The 22,311-nt window shown below is 38.5% G+C and overlaps 1 protein-coding gene across 1 annotated transcript in view; it reads right to left on the reverse strand.

Annotated features, from left to right (window-relative positions):
• Positions 1–9,316: 9,316 nt before the first annotated feature.
• The window catches only part of CAPZA2 (capping actin protein of muscle Z-line subunit alpha 2), a 32,863-nt gene continuing 19,868 nt past the window's right edge, over positions 9,317–22,311 (reverse strand). Inside the window, exons 6-10 of the mRNA XM_061373060.1 lie at positions 21,522–21,601; positions 18,651–18,729; positions 15,065–15,136; positions 12,357–12,419; positions 9,317–11,488 (exon numbers count right to left, since the gene is read on the reverse strand). Coding sequence (XP_061229044.1) covers positions 11,348–11,488; positions 12,357–12,419; positions 15,065–15,136; positions 18,651–18,729; positions 21,522–21,601 — 435 coding nt within the window. The 3' untranslated portion in view covers positions 9,317–11,347. The remainder of the gene's footprint in view (positions 11,489–12,356; positions 12,420–15,064; positions 15,137–18,650; positions 18,730–21,521; positions 21,602–22,311) is intronic.

Here is a 22,311-nt window from a genome sequence, read left to right on the forward strand (position 1 = left end):
ATAACATTTGCTAGGCCCACAGTGTACAGCCCCCTTGGAGCCCAGCTGTAACCCAGGATTGCAGCAGGTTTCCTGGCAGGTGAGACACGGCCAGGCACGTTTGTTGAGGACATTCAGAAGGGGCACAAACGAGACTGACATCAGCTCCAGAGGTCTGTGAACGCTGGGAAACATTGTCAGGTTTGTTCAAAGGGGCCAGGCATTCCCCTGACCTTCACCTAATGCCTGGTTAGCAACTGAATCCAGCTAAGCAATGTTGCACCTAACACCTTTTAATCTCGATACATATTAAACAACAATATATATATGTTGCCCAAGGAGGTTGTGAATGCTCCATCCCTGGCAGTGTTAAAGGCCAGGTTGGACGAGGCCTTGGGTGATATGGTTTAGTGTGAGGTGTCCCTGCCCATGGCAGGGGGGTTGGAACTTGATGATCTTAAGGTCCTTTCCAACCCTAACTGTTCTATGATTCTGTGTATGCGAGCATATATCTACACGAGTATCTACATACACATAAATACATAGGCCTATAGTGCATCTGTGCTATTAAGCATATTGGCTGCATATTAAACAATATCAGAGATGAACTGGAGATGGCAGTCTAAACTGGAATCAGTGATGGTAAGAAACAGTGTGCCAATGAGAGTGAAAGCACTGGAGGAGAGTTCACAGGATCGCGCACCCAGAACTTCTCAGACATAACCTGAATAAAATGGCTTAAACACTTGTGAAAAGTTGTTTTTGGCTAAAATACACAGTCCTTACTCACAGTCTGCAGAACTGAAAATATGCTAAGAAAGACAAAGTTCATGCTTAATTCACAACTTAATCAATATCTGTTCATTAAACAAAGGTATTTCAAAAGTCTGCAGCTACAGACTTCCAAACAGCGTGCCCAGGCTCAAGATTCTGTTCCCCATCTTAAGTGAGATCCTCCAATACGACACGAATATTCTTCAGCTTAAAGGAAACAGATTTAAAAATACGCCATCATTACTAGTGAGGAAAGTCAAATAACTGTTCATATGCCTGGAGCACCACTTGTGAAAAAGCTTAAAACGGTGTTCTGTATTACTTCCAAAGCAGTATGAAGGTGTGGATGTGGGGATGAAGCTCTGCCTGTTTTATTGGTTCCGAAAGCAGGGGAGCTGGGTTTGAGAGAGCTGAACGTTCAGATGCCCAGAGACTGCTTAAACTGAGGGAGGATGGAGGAAACAATGAGATGGCAAACACCCCTAAACTCATGGGGCTGTCCATGGCCACAGGGACTCTGCCAGGAAACAGGGTGATATAGAACGGGTCTGGGCAGTTGAAAGGGAGGGAGGAAACACCAACCAGCAAGCCGCCTCAATTGCAAGGCAAAAACTGAGTTACAGCCGGCTCAGTTAGGAATCAGTCAGTCGTCAGTGCAAAGACAGGGCAAAGAAAAGTGTTACCAAATAACTGGTGCAACTCAGAGCAGTGGGTCAGTATTTTCAGGTAGTGCTCAAAATAAATCCTAACCAGAAAAAAAACCCCACAAACCAACAACTCCAAAAAAAAGAAAAAAACAACCAAAACAAAACACCAAAACAACCAACCCAAACCGCCCCCCACCCCAAAACCCCAAAACAAAACCACTCCAGACCTGTTTTCCTCTTTTGCCTAACAAATTACTTTACTCCCTAAAAATGATTTGGGGATTCCACCCTGACCATCAGCACACTTAGGCAGAGTGCCCTAGCCCAAACACACACATTTGCTAAAGTACGTTGAAATTCCATTTTTTTTTTAAACCAGTGGAAATATCCCCCAGTAGCAGATATGTCTATGACGTAGATGGACACACACATTCAGTGAGGCATTTTATGGAGATCCTTTGTAAAAACCAGGTGGTGGTGGCCCAGGATAGGTCAGTATTTGTACGGGATGGTACGTGCTTTGAGTTCATAGAGGAACCCTGCAAGCTGCGAGGTTGGCCCCGGGTCAAAAAAGAGATCTTGGCAAGTCAGAGTCTGGCATCTGCAGCCACACATGTTCTGTACATCACGGAGGCAAACAAGGCTGTCGGAGAAACGGGGAGGCAGAAGCAGATGGCAAGAAGCCTGAGGGGAGCCAGTGTTGGCTTGTCTTCCCCCCCATTTAGGTTGTGGAAGAGGACAAGAGCTCAGGTCCCCACATCCATGCTTTGGGCTGCAGCCAGACAGCAAATCTGGGTTGGGTTTTTTTTAAGGAGATGCATGGAATTCTGTTACTGTTCAGTATCTTGTCCTTTTTCCTTTCTTTTTCCTTCCCCTCCCCCCCTTTTTTCCCTTTTTTTTCCTTTTTTTTTTTTGTGAGAAAAAAGATGTGGAGAGTGACCTTTAACTTGCTGAACATTGGTACTCTATTTAATAACCAAACCTTTCAGAGACAGAAAAAGGTCTCAACTCCTCTGCTCTGAAATCTGCAATTAGCAGAGCAGAGTTTATTTCCCCCCTATCATTTGCTAAACCAGCATCTTTACCAGCTACGTAATCACTAGAAACAGAAACCCACTGGCAGTTGTATTTTACTTAATCTCCAGAAATTCAGATGAAGGAAATGGAACAGTCACAGTGCTGGGTCACGCACAGATAAATTATTGCTGTTTGAGGCTGGCAGCTATTAATGATAAGAACAGCTATGACTGGAGACAGAAGGGGACTGAGGTATGTGTTGCTAAAACATCCCCTGCCATGGAAGCAGGTAGCATCTAAATGGCACACCATTTCCTTATATCACAGCTAGGTTTGGCCTCTGACCACTGTGTTCCCTGTTCTGCACCCAGCATTCTTCACTTCCAGATTCCTTCCTCACAGCATCCTTTCACTCATTCCATCCTGCCTCCTGTTTTAGTAGTGAAGCAATCAGTAACACAAATTATATTTACCTGTCCATTCTGTAGGTTATAATACTGTGGGAAAAGGATTAACATATTTTGCTGATGTGTAGCGAGAAAATGTACCAAATAGTCTCTATCTAAACAGAAAGCCTTGGTGATAAACTTGATGTAGTTTGTTAAGGCGAAAGAGAGTTCTGGAAATGAGAAACCATGATGGCCATTTCTTGTGTAGATGTGACCTGGCTGAAAAACTGACATTTCAGAGTAAGCCTGGCCTAAGATTTAAGTTAATCCACTCCCTAAATGCTCACGAAGCAGCATAATAACCCCACAGGCATTGTTTCTCACTTCTGAGGTGCCTGGGAAGTACAGTCCTTGCTATAAAACATTTCTTGCTCTGTTAGCAGGAGGTAACAACATGTCTCAGGCCCTGCATGGGCAAGTGATGGGTCCAGGAAAGAGAGAATGAAGCTTCCCACTAGTAGAGACACCTGGGATGACCAACATTCTAAAACGAAGTTCGGTGTTAACTGTTGGTACCTTGCCTTGAAGAGGGATTTGTTACCTGATTTGTTACAGTAGGCTTTCCTTCTCCTTTTAATATTAACCTGAATAGCTCACATCTCTTTTCTTCTACATTATTCAAGTAGATTCTGTACTCTTTAGCTAAACCCAGACCTAGGTGAACTGTCATAGATATTCTTTTACATGACATTTTCCATTACAGCCTCCTTCCGATTGTGAAGAACATGGAAGAGAAAGGCGATGGAGAAGATTCTCTTCCTTCTCACACTAGTAAGCTCCAAGTAAAATGATTTTGTCATAAATTACTGCTAGCTTATATCCTACTCAGCATCTCTTATCGTACAGTGCTGAGTTTACTGCACAACTAAGCATAACTGGACAGCCTTTGCTGAGACTGTTGTACACACTGGTGTGAGGTGGGTGAGCACAACCCCCAGAAACACAGCGCTTTTTTCACATACCCCGCTGGCTTATTGAGAGCGAGGTGCGTTTGTACTGAAGCATCAGTTGATACCTGCAGCCCCGTTATTCACTGCATAGCCCTGGCCCCATTTACTACTTACTATTGAAATTCTTAAATATATATATGTATATAGCATACATATATGACAGATGATAGCATCTTTCATGACACTTGGCACTACAGTACCATGTTCTTCATCTACTTCATATAGACTTTTCCCATGATTTCTTTTGCAAACATAAAGCTGTGATGGAGAAGGAACAATACTAAATACAGTCACTACTATGGGACCTTGTGCATCGCTGAACACTCATGACATCGTATTTGTTGAACTCCAGCCTCAGTTTGAAACAGCAAGTGCTTCTGCAAATTTGGGCTTCTCTGGGCTTGAATGTGCCCAAGGTGAGAAACACGAGCCACCCATAGCAAAGGAGGATTATAAGGACCATTAACTGGACACAAAATTCTGTATCCCAACCGCTGCTGCTGCTGCATGGGGAAAGAGCGGTGGCTCTGCAGCTGCAGGGAGAACCAAGTGCTGCAGTGGCTGTGAGAAAGCACCAAAGTCAGAGCAGCAGGTTCAGTTCTAGCACCAAAATGCTGTGCAGTGGCTCTGAATACACAAATGGAGCACAGTGACACTTGCACCAGAGCTTTATACAGATACAGACTTGTAAGAGGCCAGTGTTTCTAAAAAGCTCTTTCTCTCAGACGTGTTCTCCTTGCCAAATGGTGACCACTCAAGGTCACTTGCAGCCTCCCATGATAGGCGCGACAGAGGCTTGCTGAGCATCAGGGGCCTCTGCATGCCAGCAAGGGCAATTCATGCAGGTAATGGCTATCGGAGTGGCTTTCAATTCCTTCCCTTCCCATTGTACCCTGCCCTTCTGAAACACTGTCCCTTAGGAACAGGACTCATTTTAATTCCTGCTTCTACTATTCAGCCATTTTCAGAAATAAGAGCAGAGTTTCTTCTGCTTTTCTCATTCCTTTTCCTCAAGACATTTGTGTATTCTTCCCTCAAAACTCCTTGGAAAATTAGCTGTTTGGCCTTTTCCATCTTTAGATACAGGCTGTTCCCCAAATCTTTCTCTATTTTGTGCTTTATCTTCTATGCTCAGGAGATTTTAAATCCTTAGGAACTCTTCTCCTACAGGCTAGCCCAAGTCTGCTCCAGCTAACTGGTTTTAATGGCATACCTTCCTGCTCCAGCAGGAATTCTGTCCCATCTTGATTCCAGAGAAACACGCATCCAAGGAATCCACATGTACATTTGGCTCACTTCACTTTCTGTTGAGACAATCACTGCAGCTGAAGAAGCCAGGTTCTCTTCATCCTGCTGACAACTTTGCACAGCAGCAGGGAAGGACAAGATGAAAACCGTGATGGGCAAGCAGGGAGCTTCCCCCATACACTTCCATTCTTTCTCCTCAGTATTTCCTAACCTTGCTGGCAGGCACAAAGAGCAATATCGAAGGCTTTTTTCCTTACAATTTCTTGAGCAGACCATGAGAGATTCTGAGCAAAGAACATAATAATGGTTGCGGCTGAATGTTTTCATCACCATGTGATACAGCAAACCCATCATCTGCACTGAAAATCCACTGTCAGAGATAACCTTGGCACCTTTTTCCACTGGGTCCTTTACTTTTTGGCAACTTTGATTTTTCCTAGAACAATAATCCTTGGTTGTGGGATTGCCAAGGTTGCATGTGGTACCACCCTGTTTCTCAGCCTTGTCATCCTCTGTGTTTTGAGGCACTGGATTACCACACTGCACCATCAGCTACAATTTTGGTAGCAACTTTACTATTTCTGGAATGATCTTATCAGGAAGGTGAGGTATCAGGTAGCTGGTTTTAGTCTTTGGGAAATTATGTGCTGGCACAGTCTACCTTCTTCATTTACATTCAGGTAAGTAACTCTGGTCACACCATCTGCAAAGCACACAGTATCCAGCTGAAGAAGCTAAGGAGAGGCAGACAAGTTCTTAAATGTAAAATGATGGCTCACTAGGTTTAGTAACCAAGTGGGACAGGACACATACTCATTACTGACTTTATAATGGATTCTTCCGCACTCAGAGAAATCAGTTTTGTAGTAGCCTTTGCATTGCAGCAAAGACCTGGAACAGGAGCAGCACTTCCCAACTCTTCATGAGCATATGGCATTTACTTTCTTAGCAGCATCTCTCAGGCCTAGTCTTCTGCAATTGAGCTGGCTCCTAGCATCTGCGACAGCTGAAGGACTCTTCATGCTCAGTACATGCCTACAGGAACTTTAAACAGGCTCTTGAATGACACAGGCTTTTCTGGTACCCTGTAAGAAGTTTCGGCTAACTTGGTGAAGGATACCACCTATCTGTACACATGGAACTATTGGGACACATGAGAAATGCTTGCATGGATGTTACACCAGTTACCATCCAGTCTGCACCAGTGCATGGCAGGGGACGTAAGACTGCCTCAGTGCTTTTGAAAACAGGACAAGTTCTTCTGGAGCCCTAGCTCAGGCTGCCTTGTCAACTCTGATCACTGATCCCTTTTCCTCCAAAGAGAAAAAAAGGTAGGAAAAAAGCATATTCTGCGCTTCTTAGCCCAAGAAAGAGTGGTGCATTCCACTGCCTCAGTTTTGACTGACATCAGTGCCTACAAGGTACTGCTAAACAAACTGCCCGTTGTTGGCACAAACATTCCAGATAACAAGGATCCAGCTCATTATTTGGAGAAGTTCACAGCAGCCCCTGACCCTTTATGCCAGGATGTGCTTAGCTCAGAATCTGTTTGCTGGCTGGTCCATATTATTAGGATAGAAAACAGTCTCATTTTTGTACACTCTCAGTGCCCGCTTTGTCAATGGAGAAGGGTAACATCAGGTACACATACCTAGCAGTACTTCCTTGGTTGGTTACCCCCAACCCCCCTTACTATGGCATAGGCTTTAAAATTCTTCTAACTGCTATTGAAAACAATGCTAGAGAATATTATAACACACAAGGTCAGATTCTGGCAAAAGGAAATCCAAGCACTATGTTAATATCAGGATAGTCTGCAATAACATGGAGGACCAAAATGAACAGTATGCAGAGAAAAATCAAGCTTCTAAAAATGATCAGAAATCAAAAAGCAGGATGTAGAGTGATAACTTAAAAGTACTGGATTTCATACAGAAATCAGAGTTGCTGGATTCAGTCTTTACTGTAAAAGCCACACAGTCTGGAGAAGCTCTTCAAATACATAAAATGTGTTGCAAAGAAAATGGGAGCAAACTGTTCTATATGCCCACTGCTAAGATAAAAAGAAGTTAAGATCCAGCAAAACTTAGTGTTTCCTAATATCTACTTTTATACTAGTAATACCAAAGCCCTACAAGAACTTGGAGAAGGGTAATCTCTAACAATTACTTTCAGAGCAGCCATTCAAGCATTTCAAGAGTTCCACTGTCATTATTGTTCAGAAATCTTCCAACCACAACTGCTCTTGGCCAGTCGTGATTTTGCTACCCCATGTTCCTATTTTTTACAACTAACTGAAAGGCTTGCACAGCTGACCAGTTCTGCAGCTTCTGAAAGCTGATTTAACAATGCAGCATCGTGTCAAAGGAAAGAAGGAAGCAGATTTTTCTTCCTGCTTAGTTTAAAACTGCTAATGGCTCTTGAAGCTCAGATTTCTACTCCAGTTGCTCACACAGCTATTAAGTGTCACAGCAAAGTTGCAGATGTATTAAAAAAACCTGTTTATCTTTGGAATATTTATTTATTTTGTAATTAACTTACTCTTTTTCCAAGCCTCTTTCCCTAATTCCCAAATTAATGTGGAAGTTATTTCAACACAATACCTGTTACAGGACAGCCAATCACAGTAGCAGAATGAAAATATTGCTAGTAAATAAACCTACAAAGTGTTAAGCACTCATTCTCACAGAAAGAATAAAGTACATATTCACAGCTCCCTTCTTTAACTATGGGAAAAAACAATGATGCAAATTTTTCCCTTTCAAAAAGAGTTCTTAGTTGACCTTGTCACACAAAAATTGACACTTCATGGGTATGAACAAGCTAAGTTTCATCTAAACCTAGTTTACAGTTGCACCAGAGAAAGAACAGTTTCAGTCTTTCCAGTAAACAAATGTGGCAGAAGCTGTGCCTGCGTCACCAAGTAATTCAGCACAACAGGGGTGAACCCACACAATCAACAGTTGATGTTCAACCTCTATGTCTATAGTATATACAGCCTGGAAATTTGAAGACCAGGTTTATTCTTTTCCTCCAGATGTCCTCAACACATAAATGCTCTCAAGCTGCCTGAAGGAAACCTCTGCTCTGGAGTCACATAACCATTTGGAGCTGGAGGGAATCTGGCACATGCTGAGAGCCCAGCTCCCAGGTTCCCAGAAGGAAGCGAACTTGAGAGTACCAAAGCTGCTTTGTCAGCCGAACTACCATGGGGAAATGGGATGAGAGAGGGATTTAATACAAACTACACAAACTACATCACTGCCATAGGTGCAGCTGTAGTCATCCCCTAAAGAAAACACATCTATCAGGATGTTCAGCCTCGCACAACTCCATTAACCCTGGACCAAATGACCATTCACTAATGAACTGCGTTACAGTGTTCCACCTGAATCAGCCAGCAGAATTGTTACCAGCATGTAGAGCATAAGAAGCAGTAGTGGTGTAATCAAAACTACAATGATTTTAAAGTTTCATTCTACCTGCAGTATGAATTTTAAGACAGACATACAAAAAGGGGTGGCTTGGGAGAACCTGAAAGCCGAACTGCCACTCCCCTTGCCAATGTTCACAAAGAAGTTTAAAACTACTTGCAGAAGTTACAATTCCTTTGTATAAAAGGGCACTGAGATGCGTAAGACATAATACACCTCATAAACTCAAGAATTTTACAAGCCCATATTACAAGACGTAATGTCCAGTACAGGATTCCACAATACAAAGCTTATATTTGTATTTAAAATAGAGTATAAACAAACAGTAATTCACATTAAGATAATTGCCACAGCACTATTTCTCAGAGGAAGTGCTTTACCTACACACAGTACCATGAAGCCTACCAAGCAAGCCAGTTTAAAAGGGGTAGAGTAGAAACAAAAGGAAAGAGCACGAACATCCAAAATATTTGAGAGACATCAAGAACTCCAAATATGTCATGTGCCTGAGCTGATACTCAGGTCAGCTTCAGCTGGGGAGTCGTTACCCCTAAATATGATGCAACATACCACCTCAAAAAAGTAACAGAGTAGTTATTTACTTATAAATTGCTTTATTGAAGCTATAACTTAATAAATTTGATGTTCAAGGTGTAAAATCATCTCACAGACTAAAAATTAACACAACAGGAAAAAAATGTAAGTAATACAAATCTACTTATGTCACCCTACTGGTAGAACAGAACCTGTAGGATACTATTCTTTGAAGATACAGCATTAAGACTATCACAAGACTGAAAGAAAAGAGAACAGAATAATAGAGTACTTCACAGTAAAATACCTCTTTATTAGGAATATATTTAAAACTAGCTTTTTATTTCAGGTAAGAAAAATAGCATTCTGACTTTTAGCCAGTGCTGATTCCGGTCATACACAATAAAAACAGCTAGAAAAGTTATTTGCACAGTTGTTGCCCAGTAACAGTTCTCTTAACTGACCATTCATTGCCTTTAATTTTTAGCTTGTTCTTAAATATGTTGAAGAAATTCTTCAAACAAGGTGTATATTTAGATCTTTCTTAAGACTGACAGACTGACTTGACAGCGACTCCGCATGTTACTAGCTCATATACAACTGTTAAAAGCCTTCTTTTAAAGAACAACATGATTAAAAGCTGATCTGTGGAGACAATTAAGAGGGCAACTCTCCAGGAAGACTGCGGTAGAACAAATCCCACTCTTCTACTATACAGCTGAGTACTGTAAAGTAGCAGCAATGTCAAGAACTTCAGTTAGTTCTATACCCCTTTATAAGAAAGCACTGAAGATCATCATATAGGGGTATTGTTATTACAATTCATATGGTAAACAGTTCTGTGTGTATGTTTTTATACAAGCCCAGGCTCTCTCTTGCTATGCTATAACTTAACAGATTAGTTAATTGTATCATGCTGCAAACAAAGATATGAAACCTTTGTGTAAGCATTACTGGTTTAGGAGTGTGCATAAATACCTGCCTTTCTAAAAAAATACAGAAGCTGTTTAATTTTCCATCATAAGCTTATGTATCATGAGCAATATAATTAGGCAGCATGATTTAAAACAGGTTTTCATCCAATTAAAAATGAAATCTATGCATTTCATGAAAGTGTTATACAACATTTGTAATGAAGTCCCTGTTTTTAGATACCTGACATCCATTTTCAATACAAGATATATCAGACAGGGAAAGTATTCCGAGACAAATATACTGTTTTTCTTTTTGTAATTTCTTCCATCCTCTGTGGCCAGTATGAAGCTAAAATATACCTGTTTTAAGTAGACTTCCATATGTTGATGTTTCTTAAATGCAGATGGAAACAATGGATGATGATATTACAACAATCTCCAAATACACTGAGAATAGCTAAAAAGCCACAAGTTTGTGGCTGTTTTAAGCAGTATCTTAAAAAGAAAAAAATACATACAAACACCAAAATTAGGCTATATCAGAAAGCAATCTGATACTCAAATAAATAGAAAATTTGCATTTTAATGTCACATTGAATTTTAGTACATTTCAATCCAAGAAAAAAATAAACTGACAGACACAGCAAGGAGTACAGGGTTATATATTACAATATGCCTTGTTATAATACATTTGTGGCTTATGATAGAGAAACCTCAAGGGCAGACAGAGTTTGAGCTCATTTAATTGTCAGATACAAAGCATTAAATGCATTTCTGAAATAAGTACTTTTATTTAATTTTGAAATATTAAAACAGTGTTAGAACTTGCCCTTTTCTTTAAAAAAAAGAAAAAAGAATTTAGTTACCACGGAGCCAAATAAGTATTCTGAAGGTTTAAATGACACAGAAAATGCTTTTCCCAATTTTACATACAATGAAAGGATACACGATTTCAAAAAGAGCACCTACAACACTCCATGTTGACCTTGACCTAGAAATGCATGTTACTGATCTTCACAAAGAATCCAGCAGATTTTGAAAGTTGTCCATTTCACATGAAAGCAAGAGAAAGGGTCATCATATGCAAAAATATTTTTCCAAACTGTTCTTAACTTGCAATTGAAAACTAAAGGCATGGTCTCTTCATTATAAAAAAATAAAGGTACAACAGAAACTCTAAAGGAAAATATTCAGCTACAATGAAGCTGCAACCCTCTGAAAAGAAAGAAAAAGGAAGAAAGTCAATTAGCTAAGCTTTGTGCTCTAACCAAACTACTTACAGTGACTTTCAATGGCAAAAGCCCATGCTGACTGGGTGATCTGACAGTTCCAAATACTTTTTGTAATAATTCTTATTTGTATACAAGGACACTAAAATGATCCAGTCATGCAACGTTCACTTTAAGCATTTTGCATCTCTTTTCCAATCTTATAGCTAAGGATCTTGTTCCAGTCAATCTTGGTGCGGGTAACTGGCAATTGTCGACGTAAGGCCTTGAAAGTAGTGTCCGACATAGTCTGATAATTCTCACTGATAGCAGTCTGTTGAAGTCATACAAAATAAAGACACATCAAGAACAGGATGTTATAGAAGAAGTTGAATGACTGAGTAGTCTTGTTACCTCTTAAAAAGGCTTAATAAAAATATTCTACATTAAAATAATATGTTATGAAGGAAAGCTGCTAGATCTAGACTGAAACTATGTGAAGAAAATCAGTGAGACAGCTGCAATAAACACGGCTGTAGACTAAGGGCTTCAGCAAACCACATCAGCATGAATGAACTGCTGATCAGTTAGCTCATACATCATTAATTTCAGACACCAAAGTCTTCCACTGCTTTTTCTGTGGCAATAGTTGGGTCAGTCCACAATATCGTATGAACTTGAATACAATACATATAATACATGCATAGTAAATTTTTATTAAAGAGCATTTTTCATAAACCAATAGAACACGGCATCTGAAATTTACCTTATGCTCAAGAGCTAAACGAACTGACATCTACAGAGGATATCTAGAACAGTTACACTTTGCTAACTTTAAAATAACTAATTGAAATGGATTATACTTAGCAAAGCTGTCTAACAGATTCTAAATAGAATCTGTACAAAAATTCCACTTCAGGAATACATTAATACTGAAAGAGCTCAGAATTGCTGATATTTGATTATGCCAGGGACTTTCCTGCTCTCAAAAAACTCAATGTTGCTTTAAGTAGGTGACTGCAATCACCAGAAAATATGAAAAAGGAGGATACAGTTTAACAGCAGCATATAATCTGTTTATATTTTGAAGGAACTGCTTTATCTTGGTATCATAAGCTTGCTAATTATAGAATACTAGCTTGGTTAAGTATATGGTAATGTTATACATGCGAGTAAGGATATAGTTTCTGTTTCCAACATACCTGATATTCGTTTTCTGCGGCCTCCACGATTTTTATAAATTCCTTTGCTGTCTGGGCTTCATTCTAGAAAAAAAAAAACCCCAAAACAGCATACCTGAATGAGGTCTGATGTACAGCACGTTCCTAAGAGCATGTGGATTATGTTTTTTTCTGTAGTTATGAGTGATGTCAGGTAGACTCCAGGTAGACACAACCATTTAGTGGCTATACCAAAACTGAACAAAACATTTATCCAAAAGGCACATGCCACATAAAAACAATTGAATGGCAACGTGCATAAAGATTACCATGGAGCTCATTAGTATATTCCGATTTAAAATTCTATGTCATGACAAAAAGACATGTGGACCAGAATAACATCTGGAAGTATGACCATGTACACACACAGATCTCTAAAAACATGCAAAGTATAAGTATTAACATTATCAATATTAAATTTCCAGTAGAAATTCAGGAAAACTTAAGAGACCATCATCTAACCCAGAAGTATGCAGAATGAAACCAAAAAATCAACACAAATTGTTCACCTCTACACATTCTGAATCCGAAGACTAAACAGAGGCAAACACTTGACATTATATACCTAGACTTCTAAAAACATCCTCAAGTACATTTTGCACAAATGAGGGTGCCACATACCACAATGTCCAAAATTCAGTACGACTGATAAACACTTCCTTGGCTTCAGGTCTCACCCTTAAGTATGCAAGTGTGTGTTTGTTTTGAAAATAAAAAATGACCCATCAGTCAATCTGGAGACAAATTAACTGAAGTGCTTGAAAGAAGTCTCAAGAAGGAAGTGAGGGTTCATGAATTTCAAGACTTCCAACTTGGTGTTAGAGACATTCCTAAGGGTGCTTTCTGCAGAAGCTGCTGAAAGTTAGGAGTGTTCTTGCCCCATGTGATCCCTCCCTCCTACAAAGGTAAAGACTGGGAAAAACTGTGGCAGCTTCAATTACAACTGGTTCAAAGTTCCAGTGAAACTGCACCTAGCAGCTGTGAAAGTGCTCCTATACACCACAGAAAGACATAAAGAAGTTAGAGACCAAGTAGAATGAATGAAAGTGCTTTGACTTTTCAGTGAACTGAGGCAATGAATTCAAAGGCTCTGCTCACAAAAGGAAGAATTCAGGGGTATGAAGTCTTATTTGGCTCAGAGACAAACTAGGGATAAGAAAGTAACCTTCAGCAAAATTATTCATAGCTCTAGCTATAACGGATCTCTTCAGTCATTTATTTCAGTTGCAAACACTAATGGTATAAAACTGCTTCTCTGCCAAACAAAAAAAAAGAACAGTCATTCAGTCTCCTTTTAATCTACCTACCATTCCTTCTGTGTGAAGTAAGAATGTGTGCAACCTCTGCCCTCTATGAAGCTCAAAATCAAGGCTAAAAATTAGCAATCAGCAGCATACTTACTTTTGTTTTAACAGAAGGTAGGAAAGTTAGATAAAAGATGTTTTCCTACTTATCGGTCTTCTGCTGCTTTGTTAAATTGCAGAATAGGATTAAATTATTTCCCAATAGAAACTGAAGCAAAAGCTATTGAAAGGGGAACTTCTTCCACATATCTTCCCTGAAGCAACTTTTAGTTGAATGATGGACTAAACAGATCCCTGCACTTAGGGGATCAAAAGTAATTTTATACCTAGAGCTCCAGGAGCGTTATCAGTTGGCACCACCACCCCCATTCTTTGTGTTGCTATTGCAACTGAAAAGCCAACAAGCCTTGCTTTATATTAGCAAACAGTATTCTTTATTGATGAGTTGAGCTTTTCAGCCAAATTGGTCATGGCTAGTTATTATCTTTTAAACATTTCTACTGTTCACTTTTACAAATGCCCTCTGCCAGTTTGACCTCACCAGCTTAAGTTTTATTACAGAACACTCCAACAGAAAATCTCCCTGTTTATAAACACAATCTCCAGCAGGCAAGAGGAGCATTACTTCAAAAGCAGTAGTTGTTCATATTACCACATTACCAACTCTTGAAGAATATATCTCATACTGGTTTCAAACAATTTTTACTTCCACTGCCTGCTCCTCACATATCCATTTGGAATGAAGTTGGAAAAAGACAAAAAAAAGATGCTTTAAATATAAAGCGTGTTATGCTTCTCAAGCTGTCTCAAGCTGAAGCATCTCTGAAAGGGCTTTTTGTATAGAAAAGCAAGAGGCTGACAGCACCAGTTACAGACAGGGAGGAAATGAAGGGGGGAGTACTCACCAATTGGTATCACTTGTTTACTAATTTTAGCATACTGGTCTTCTCCCAGTGAAGCAAAGGAGAATCTCCTATTGTACTATGTAAGTGGGTTGTTATAACTCAAACCTTCTTCATATAAAAAAAATAATTTTATAGGTCATTCTGCACACCTACAAAAGTTTAAATACAACAGTGCAGAAAGACTGACAGGAAGCTAATTACAGATTTACAATCAAAGTTAATTTAATTTATATAAGCCACATGCAGTCATATATTGAGGTTTTGGGGTTTGGTTTTTTTTCCTTTTAAACAATAACTATACGTTAGGTAGAAGTAGTAAATGTTACACACACACAATTTAAAAATTAGAACATTAATTGCCATTCATGCAAAAGAGCAAACTCGCATCCCAACTTCTGAGCCTTTTTTCATCTTGCTTTTTCTTCTTAAATGGAAAAGTCACTTCAATATATGGATTAAGTTTCTTTAAAAGTTCACTTACAGACACTGTTAGAGAATCTTGTATGTCTTTATGGCTCACCAGCTGAACATTACCATCTTCATAATAATGCACCTACAGAAAATTAAACAGAGTATCATATGAAACGTTACAGACCAACAACATACAGGAAAATCAAAGCATTGTAGTATTTATCATAACAACAAACCTACACAAATGAAATGAAAACACACATAAAATGTTACAGAACAACAACATAAATTGGAAAAACAAAATGTTGTAAAATCTAAATATTTTTGAGGAGAATTAGTAAAGAAGGTACTCTGGAAACATTTTTGTGTTGATGTTAATCAAAATGTAAACATCTTTACATGAAACATCATGACAACAACAACATACTATTTATGGGACCTTACTAGAAACTCTTGAAATGAACAGATTATTCTAAATGGTGAAGATATATTCAAACTAAGAATAGTTTTGGCAAGGCTTCAGGATACTCTGAAGTTGCTTTTCTACGTCATCCAAACTGTTTTCTAGGGACAGTGCAACATTGAGCTTCCCTTTCTAGATCTGTGTGGTTTTGGTATTTTCCTCTATTAGATACAGCTCATAACAAAAGCTGGTATTTATCTAAACAAAGGAGCTATTTGGAACAGAGTTTACCAAGGTTAGATATCAAAGCAGAATGAAATCTATTTCCTCTTGAAATGTCATATCTACAGAATAGCTTCCTTGATTATTTTGCAGCATGAGAAGACCAGTAAAACTCTACCCAAGCTAACTTCAGTACTTTCAAATTCAGTTGGGAGGGATCTGAAAACATTCAGTTTCTAATGCAAAGGTTGGAAAACTTAAAAACCAGGAAGCATATATAGCTACATGTAATCATTCATAATAACTGATACACAAGACACTGACTTTTAAATAGGTATCCTTAAAGATCTTTTTACAACTTTGATAAAGTCAACATAGTCAATGTAGCTGATATTATGAGGAACTGAAACATTTATGTCTCACCCTATTAGTCAAGGTAACATTTTAATTTGGAGAGCAATGCACAATACTATAATTTCATATACATTATGACCATGTGTGTAAGAGATTGCCAATTTATAAACAACAATAGAGGAAACAGAGTAAGACAGGTGTAACACCTAAGCAAAAGAAAGGTTTCCTATATGAAAAAAAAATTTCCTATGATTCATCTTACATTATTATTTTGCTTATTATCAAATACTTGTTTTTCAACAAAAGATACCATCCTAACGATAAAATAAGCTTATTTTCAAATCAAATACTACTGGGTGAAACTTCTGCCAGGCCTTTTTCAATCCAGTTCCTAAAAGATGAAAAGTACTTTCTCAGTGCAAAATTCTGAGACCTCCCAGTGAAACAGCAGAACACAGAGAAGTATGAATCTCCCCTCTTCTCTGTCACAGTCCACTGCAGAGGGCCCAAACCACCCCTGTGCTCTGAGGCCAGCATCAGCATGAACATCTTATCTATCTTACGAAGTCACATTCCTGGCAAATGTTCAGGCCTAAAAACTTAACAAGGATGAAGAGTCAAATCTATTCCGGGACGTGTTATATCCTACACAAAATACGACAAGTAACTGTTCTGTACTATACCTCACTCCTGACATCCTTCTAGAATGCTAGGGCTGGGTTCAGAAGGCTACAAGAAGGATGATGTTTATGAACAGAACCTCTTGGAAAGGTTAACTAAGGAGGGATGAGAATAACAAATTATCTAAGAGATAAAATTAGTAACCAGTACACTTATCAGTTTTTTTCCATGCACAGTTGGAGAATGTCCAAGCACCACAGGGACTTGGTTTTAGTAAAAAGCTCTGCTATTGCAGTTTTACCTTTAAATATAATTAAAAGAAAATTAATCAATGTAAGAGATTAAGACAGTTGAGAATATCCTATATTAGAATTTATTAATAGATAATTTTTTCAAAGGGAAGAAATTGTGCAAGTGACCTTAAAAATACTGAAAACACCTGAAGATAGCAGGCAATGGTGGAATCTGCCCCAACTTATTTTTAAAAGCTCTTATCAGAAACAGAGCAATGCCTGTATTGCTGTCAAATAGGGCAATGGCTGTATTGCACATAACACAAACTTCATCCTCCGAAATTTTGCTAATGTTGCAGTGAGTTCATATTCTAGAGGATTATTTTCCTCCTTAACAACAACAAAAAAAGGCACTTTATTTGGAGGGGGTAAGGGGAGCACTCCCACAAGCGCTGAAGAAATGGTACACAATTTCTAAAGAAATTGAAACTGACTTCAAAATTCCTTGGTGAAACAAGTAGCTCCTGTGCAAGCAAAAAAGTGAAACTTTTCATCACTTTCCAGAACACAGACTTTAACAGATGTAAGGAATGCCTTAATTATGTGAAACAGTAATAAAAGACAAAATTAGCTGGTGCCCAAATCAAGATGCTTATTAAAATCTGCCTAAAATCCCTAATCAGGCTATTTTCTAGGCTACTGGGCTAACCTTCCCAGAATTAGGTAGACATCTTCCTGCTTGTTCTGAAAAATCTCCTAAAACATTTAACCAGAAGTGCATGCTGTGGAGAAAATGCTTTGCTGCCAGCTGGATTTGAATGACAGTTTACTTACATCCTCCAAAACTCTTGAGAAGCCTAAAAGTTACTTAAGATGCTTACCATGACCTTGATCAGACAACAATAATGGTTGTCCATATTTTGACTATCATTCTAGCCCCAGAAAGGGAAACCAGATTCAGGCCATTGCTTGGGTGCATCTGAACACAGCTACCTACCACATCCTAAAGTAACATCCTCGCCTCAGGGTATGGCTAGAAAGACATGCATCGTATCTTCCTTCTGCAGTCAATTCACTGACCAGTAAGGAAGTGCAAAACTCATGCGGGCACAGAAAGAGCAGGAAAATGGAACTTGAATGAAGTACTGTGCTAAAAGCCAGGCTGCACTTAGATCCTAGTCCCTGGTTCCAGAATTGTTTTAATAAACTCCTGGAAAATATGCAAACACATTCCAAGGAAGCAATCCAGGAAGTCAAGTCCCCCTGCTGATCACATGACAAGTCAGGCTTCCTTTGGTCTCAAGATTTCTGCATTCCTGCTCAGGCAGTATGAATGCCCTAATGCCACCAGTAAGGGCAAATTCTGAATGAAGCAGACCCTGATTCAAAAACTGCAGATGGTGGAATGACTGAAACCAAAGATTCCCACCTTTCTGAGCAGTTGGGTGGGTAACATGAAAAAAACACACCAAATCCTGCTATTATCAGTTAAAGAAGAAAAAAAGTTGTACTTTAAAAAAGAGCATACCCTTAGGAAAGGCTTGTGCCACTTTGAATTCAAGAAGCAAGAAACCAAAGAGGTACATGCCTAGCTGAGTTGAATACACCTTCTGAAAGTCTTCTAAATCATTAAACACATATTCTTCCGTTTGTAAGATTAGGTAAATATGCAATTGAATTCACTAACACTTAAGTGAATGGCCATCTCTGCTTTGCTTAGTGGGTCCCCAAATTCTCTTAGAATATTTAATACACTGGCCTGAATCTCCCTTGATAATAACTGGAGAGTTTACTGATCAGGACACAGTCTGAGATAAGCATACCTGAATTTTCAAGATGCCAGCCACTTGAGTGGTTGAAGGGGTGATTGTAAACTTCCATTCTGACCTCCAACGGCCATTCCTTTAAAGAAAATAAAACGGAAATCAGATGTCACCCCACTGGTTAAGAAGACGACCCAACGTAATGATAGTCAAAAGAAAACAGAATGAAATACGCTGTGCACACATGCACAAAATCTCTCCTTGAAGATTCAGCCCTATAGTAAGTTGAGAAGAGTTTCCCAAAATATTTAACCTAAGTTTTGGATGCGGACCAAGGAGATTTATTAGCAAGGACCTTTTAACAAGGAATTAACTTCTGAAAATACCTAAAGCCTCCAATGTTCTTCCCCTCCTTTATAATTAGTTAGGCATATTACAGTTAGTATTTTGTTCCTGGGACCTGGATGGCTTGCTGGATCAGCGGAAGTCACACTTCACATCAGGCTATGAAAAGCTTGAATGGAAGGAACCTTAAAGTAGAAAAACTTTCCACTATGCTGAACTGTAACTAGGCCTTTCAGCACCTCTAGCATTTCTGTTCCAGGACAACTATTTCCTTCCAGTTTCCTTCCACAAATTCAGCATCCTTGCCAAATTGCTTAAAGGGAGTTTCAAACATCTGGAAAAGAGTATGGGGAGTGTAGTTTCACCTGATTTCTTTCCTGTAGACTAGACATTTTATTTTTTAGTTATGAGGTTAGTGAATTAAAAGGTTAGTACATTAAAGCTATATTAAGAATGCATTGTGGCTGTCTCTTGATTCCTCTTTTGTTTGCACTTAAAGAAGGAAAAAAAGTTGAAACTATGAGTTCCAGTCCTACTACGGTTAGGTGTAGATTCCAGTGCATTCAACAAGGGGAAGGAAAGAGAGACTTTAAGATTAACAGCTACTAATAGATCTATATTAACACATCCCTGATACTAACAATGCTAACTCAATAATAAAGCCATTAATAATTATTTCAGACAATATCTAAACTATAGATTATCACTGAAAATTCAGACTAAGGCAATTCAGAAGCAGCTTGTTGGAATCTGTAAGAAACTGAAAGGGACCCCTAACTTAGTGATACTAATATTACTGGTAGCCTTACAGACTGGCTCATTAATTATAAGAAAGCTTACGTGCTGAACTAATTTTATAGATGCACAGGATTCAATGACTAGCTACCACTTTCTTTTTTTTTTTTGCTTCTTAGTCACTTTGTAGTCCTTAAAGCCAAGATGAACACAATGCTTCTACTCTGGGATATCTTCTTTTGTCCTTAAGATGCTATTACAATAAAAAGCGTTGAAGTTCAGAAGGATCCTCCTGCAGGAAATGCTCTAAGTTAAAGACAACGCATCATTATTTAGCTCTGCTGACTTAAGAGGTTTTGTAAGAGATTAACTGCCCTTCCTTTTCTTTCACATTTTTTAACAAACCATCTCTCCTACTATGCTGATAGTATTTCAGAAATCTTGGAATGTTTTTCTTTGGTCTGTATTGATTTTCTGCCATCCCACAAACTTGGTTTTGTGGTAGGTTGCCAGCCTTCCGAATGCCTAAAAACCTGCGACACCTTGAGAATAAACACTGGCTGTGGCCTGGGCTGGATACTCAGACATCCAGGTGGGTAACCGTGACGTCTGCTTAACCTTGGTTAACATTCCTCCTTCCATCCCTAAATCCCTCAAACCAATATAAATTTATTAAAATTTGCTAAGAGTGAGAATTATAGCCTGATTATCCCCCTATAAAAGTCTTAACATGGTCAACATTTACTCACGCATGTTTGACCATACTTTATTAATGAAAACTTTCAAGAAAGATTTTTTCCATCTATAAACAGTTGTTGCATATCTGTTTCTCTTCTTTAAAGACTACATATTAAAGTAAGTATTTGGAATACCAGAATTTACTTGTACTTCTGACCTAAAAAGAAAACTCAGTGTTACTTCAAGTTACTTTTAATATCAATGTAATCAATATTAAATTGATTTACATCAACTTTTAATATTGATGTAAAACTCAACTAGTCAAGTTTAAGTCAGTGGAAGAAATTATTAACTGTGCAAAGAGTGTACTGGGCAAATCAGAACAGACACATGCTCAAATTACTATACAGATATAATATTCTCCTTCAGCATCAGAAAACAGTATTTCTGCACTTACTTACATTAACAGGATTTCAAGTAGATACAAAATGGCAAACAAAATAATGAAATCCATTTCTTCATAAAACTGTGTATATTAGCTATCTTTCAGAGATACTTCCTTATCTCATTTCTGATACTGTGATACCTCTCTTGTCTCTGTCCAGTTTACTGCAAGGAGCTACCCAAAGTTCACTCCAGACTCTGAAAAACATCTTTTAACCAAGTTAAGAAACAAGAAAATCAAGTGGCAATTTATAAGAGCTCATTCCATCCGAGACCACTTTCATCTTCCTCACCAAAAAATTAACAACTCAAGTCTGACAGTACATTAATCTTTGGTCACCTTTCTGCAAGATACTCAAAGTAGGAGGAGCTGGATTTATACTATCAGTCACAAAGGAAACAACACTAGCAGAAGCAACTGTATTAGGGAACAGAGACATGGATATCAGTGCTGCTGTGATAAACTGGAAGAATCATACGGAATTCTATGAAGTTCACAAAGCTCTTCGAAGGAGATGCAGCCATGTAGCCTGCCACTTTACTTACCACAAAGATATATATATATATATAGTTTTGGCAGACCAACTTGGGGTGAAAGGAGAAAAAAATGTCACATGCAAGATGTGCCAGCACCTCCTTCTCTGAACTAAGGGTTACCAGTGTAATGGCACTAGCACAGTTATTCCATTTGCTATATTTTACTGTATTTGTATCCATACAGAAACTTACCAAAAATTTTTTGCTTGGAACTGATGGCTCTCTATGCATGCAATAATGGTCTGCTGTCCATCAATTGTTTTACCATAGACCTGAATTAGAAATGAAAACAAACAAAACAAAACCCCAACAACAACAAAAAAGAGTTAAGTTTCAGCATCTGTCTTGCTCTAACTGCTTAGAGGTATCTTGTTCTCTTATTGTTATATAAATGGTAAAATTTAATTTTAGAACCATTGTGGTTTTTACATAGTATTTTATACATGAAACATTAAAGTGTGTATTACAATGCAGAAAAATGTAAGATAATAAAACCGAAGGTCAAGCATCTTAACTGAAATTTTATATTCTGCAAACTCATTTTTCTACATTATAGGCATTTTAAGCCTACAGCAGTGACTGGTGTGACTACATGCTTTACCAGCAGGGTTTTGGATATCAGTTATTCTACAACTAAATGATCATTTAAGCCTTTACGGACTACCAAAAGGTGATTAAAAGGGTGGGTCTGGTCTTCTGTTCTGCTTATCCCCTAAAATCAGATACTACTAAAAATTATCTCAGTGAACATGCAATCTGGTTTCCTTAACAGAAGCTGGAACTCATCTGGATTGCCTGGAACTGAATTCAATGTTTTAACTCCGCAACTGATGGTTTTGGGTTTTTTTTCTGTAGTTAATTTTTCCATCAGGTTAATACAAACCACAGCTATTACTAGATCAGTTTGCTGAGCTTTAGTCACAGGGCTCCTTAACAGCAAATGAGTACTGTTTAGGCCAGACTGAGAAGTTTTATTTTAAGA

This window comes from Neopsephotus bourkii, unplaced genomic scaffold (assembly GCF_033783945.1).
Source record: "Neopsephotus bourkii isolate Nb327-2 ecotype Australia unplaced genomic scaffold, CSIRO-AGI_Nbou_v1 NB_1624, whole genome shotgun sequence".
Lineage (NCBI taxonomy): Eukaryota > Metazoa > Chordata > Aves > Psittaciformes > Psittacidae > Neopsephotus > Neopsephotus bourkii.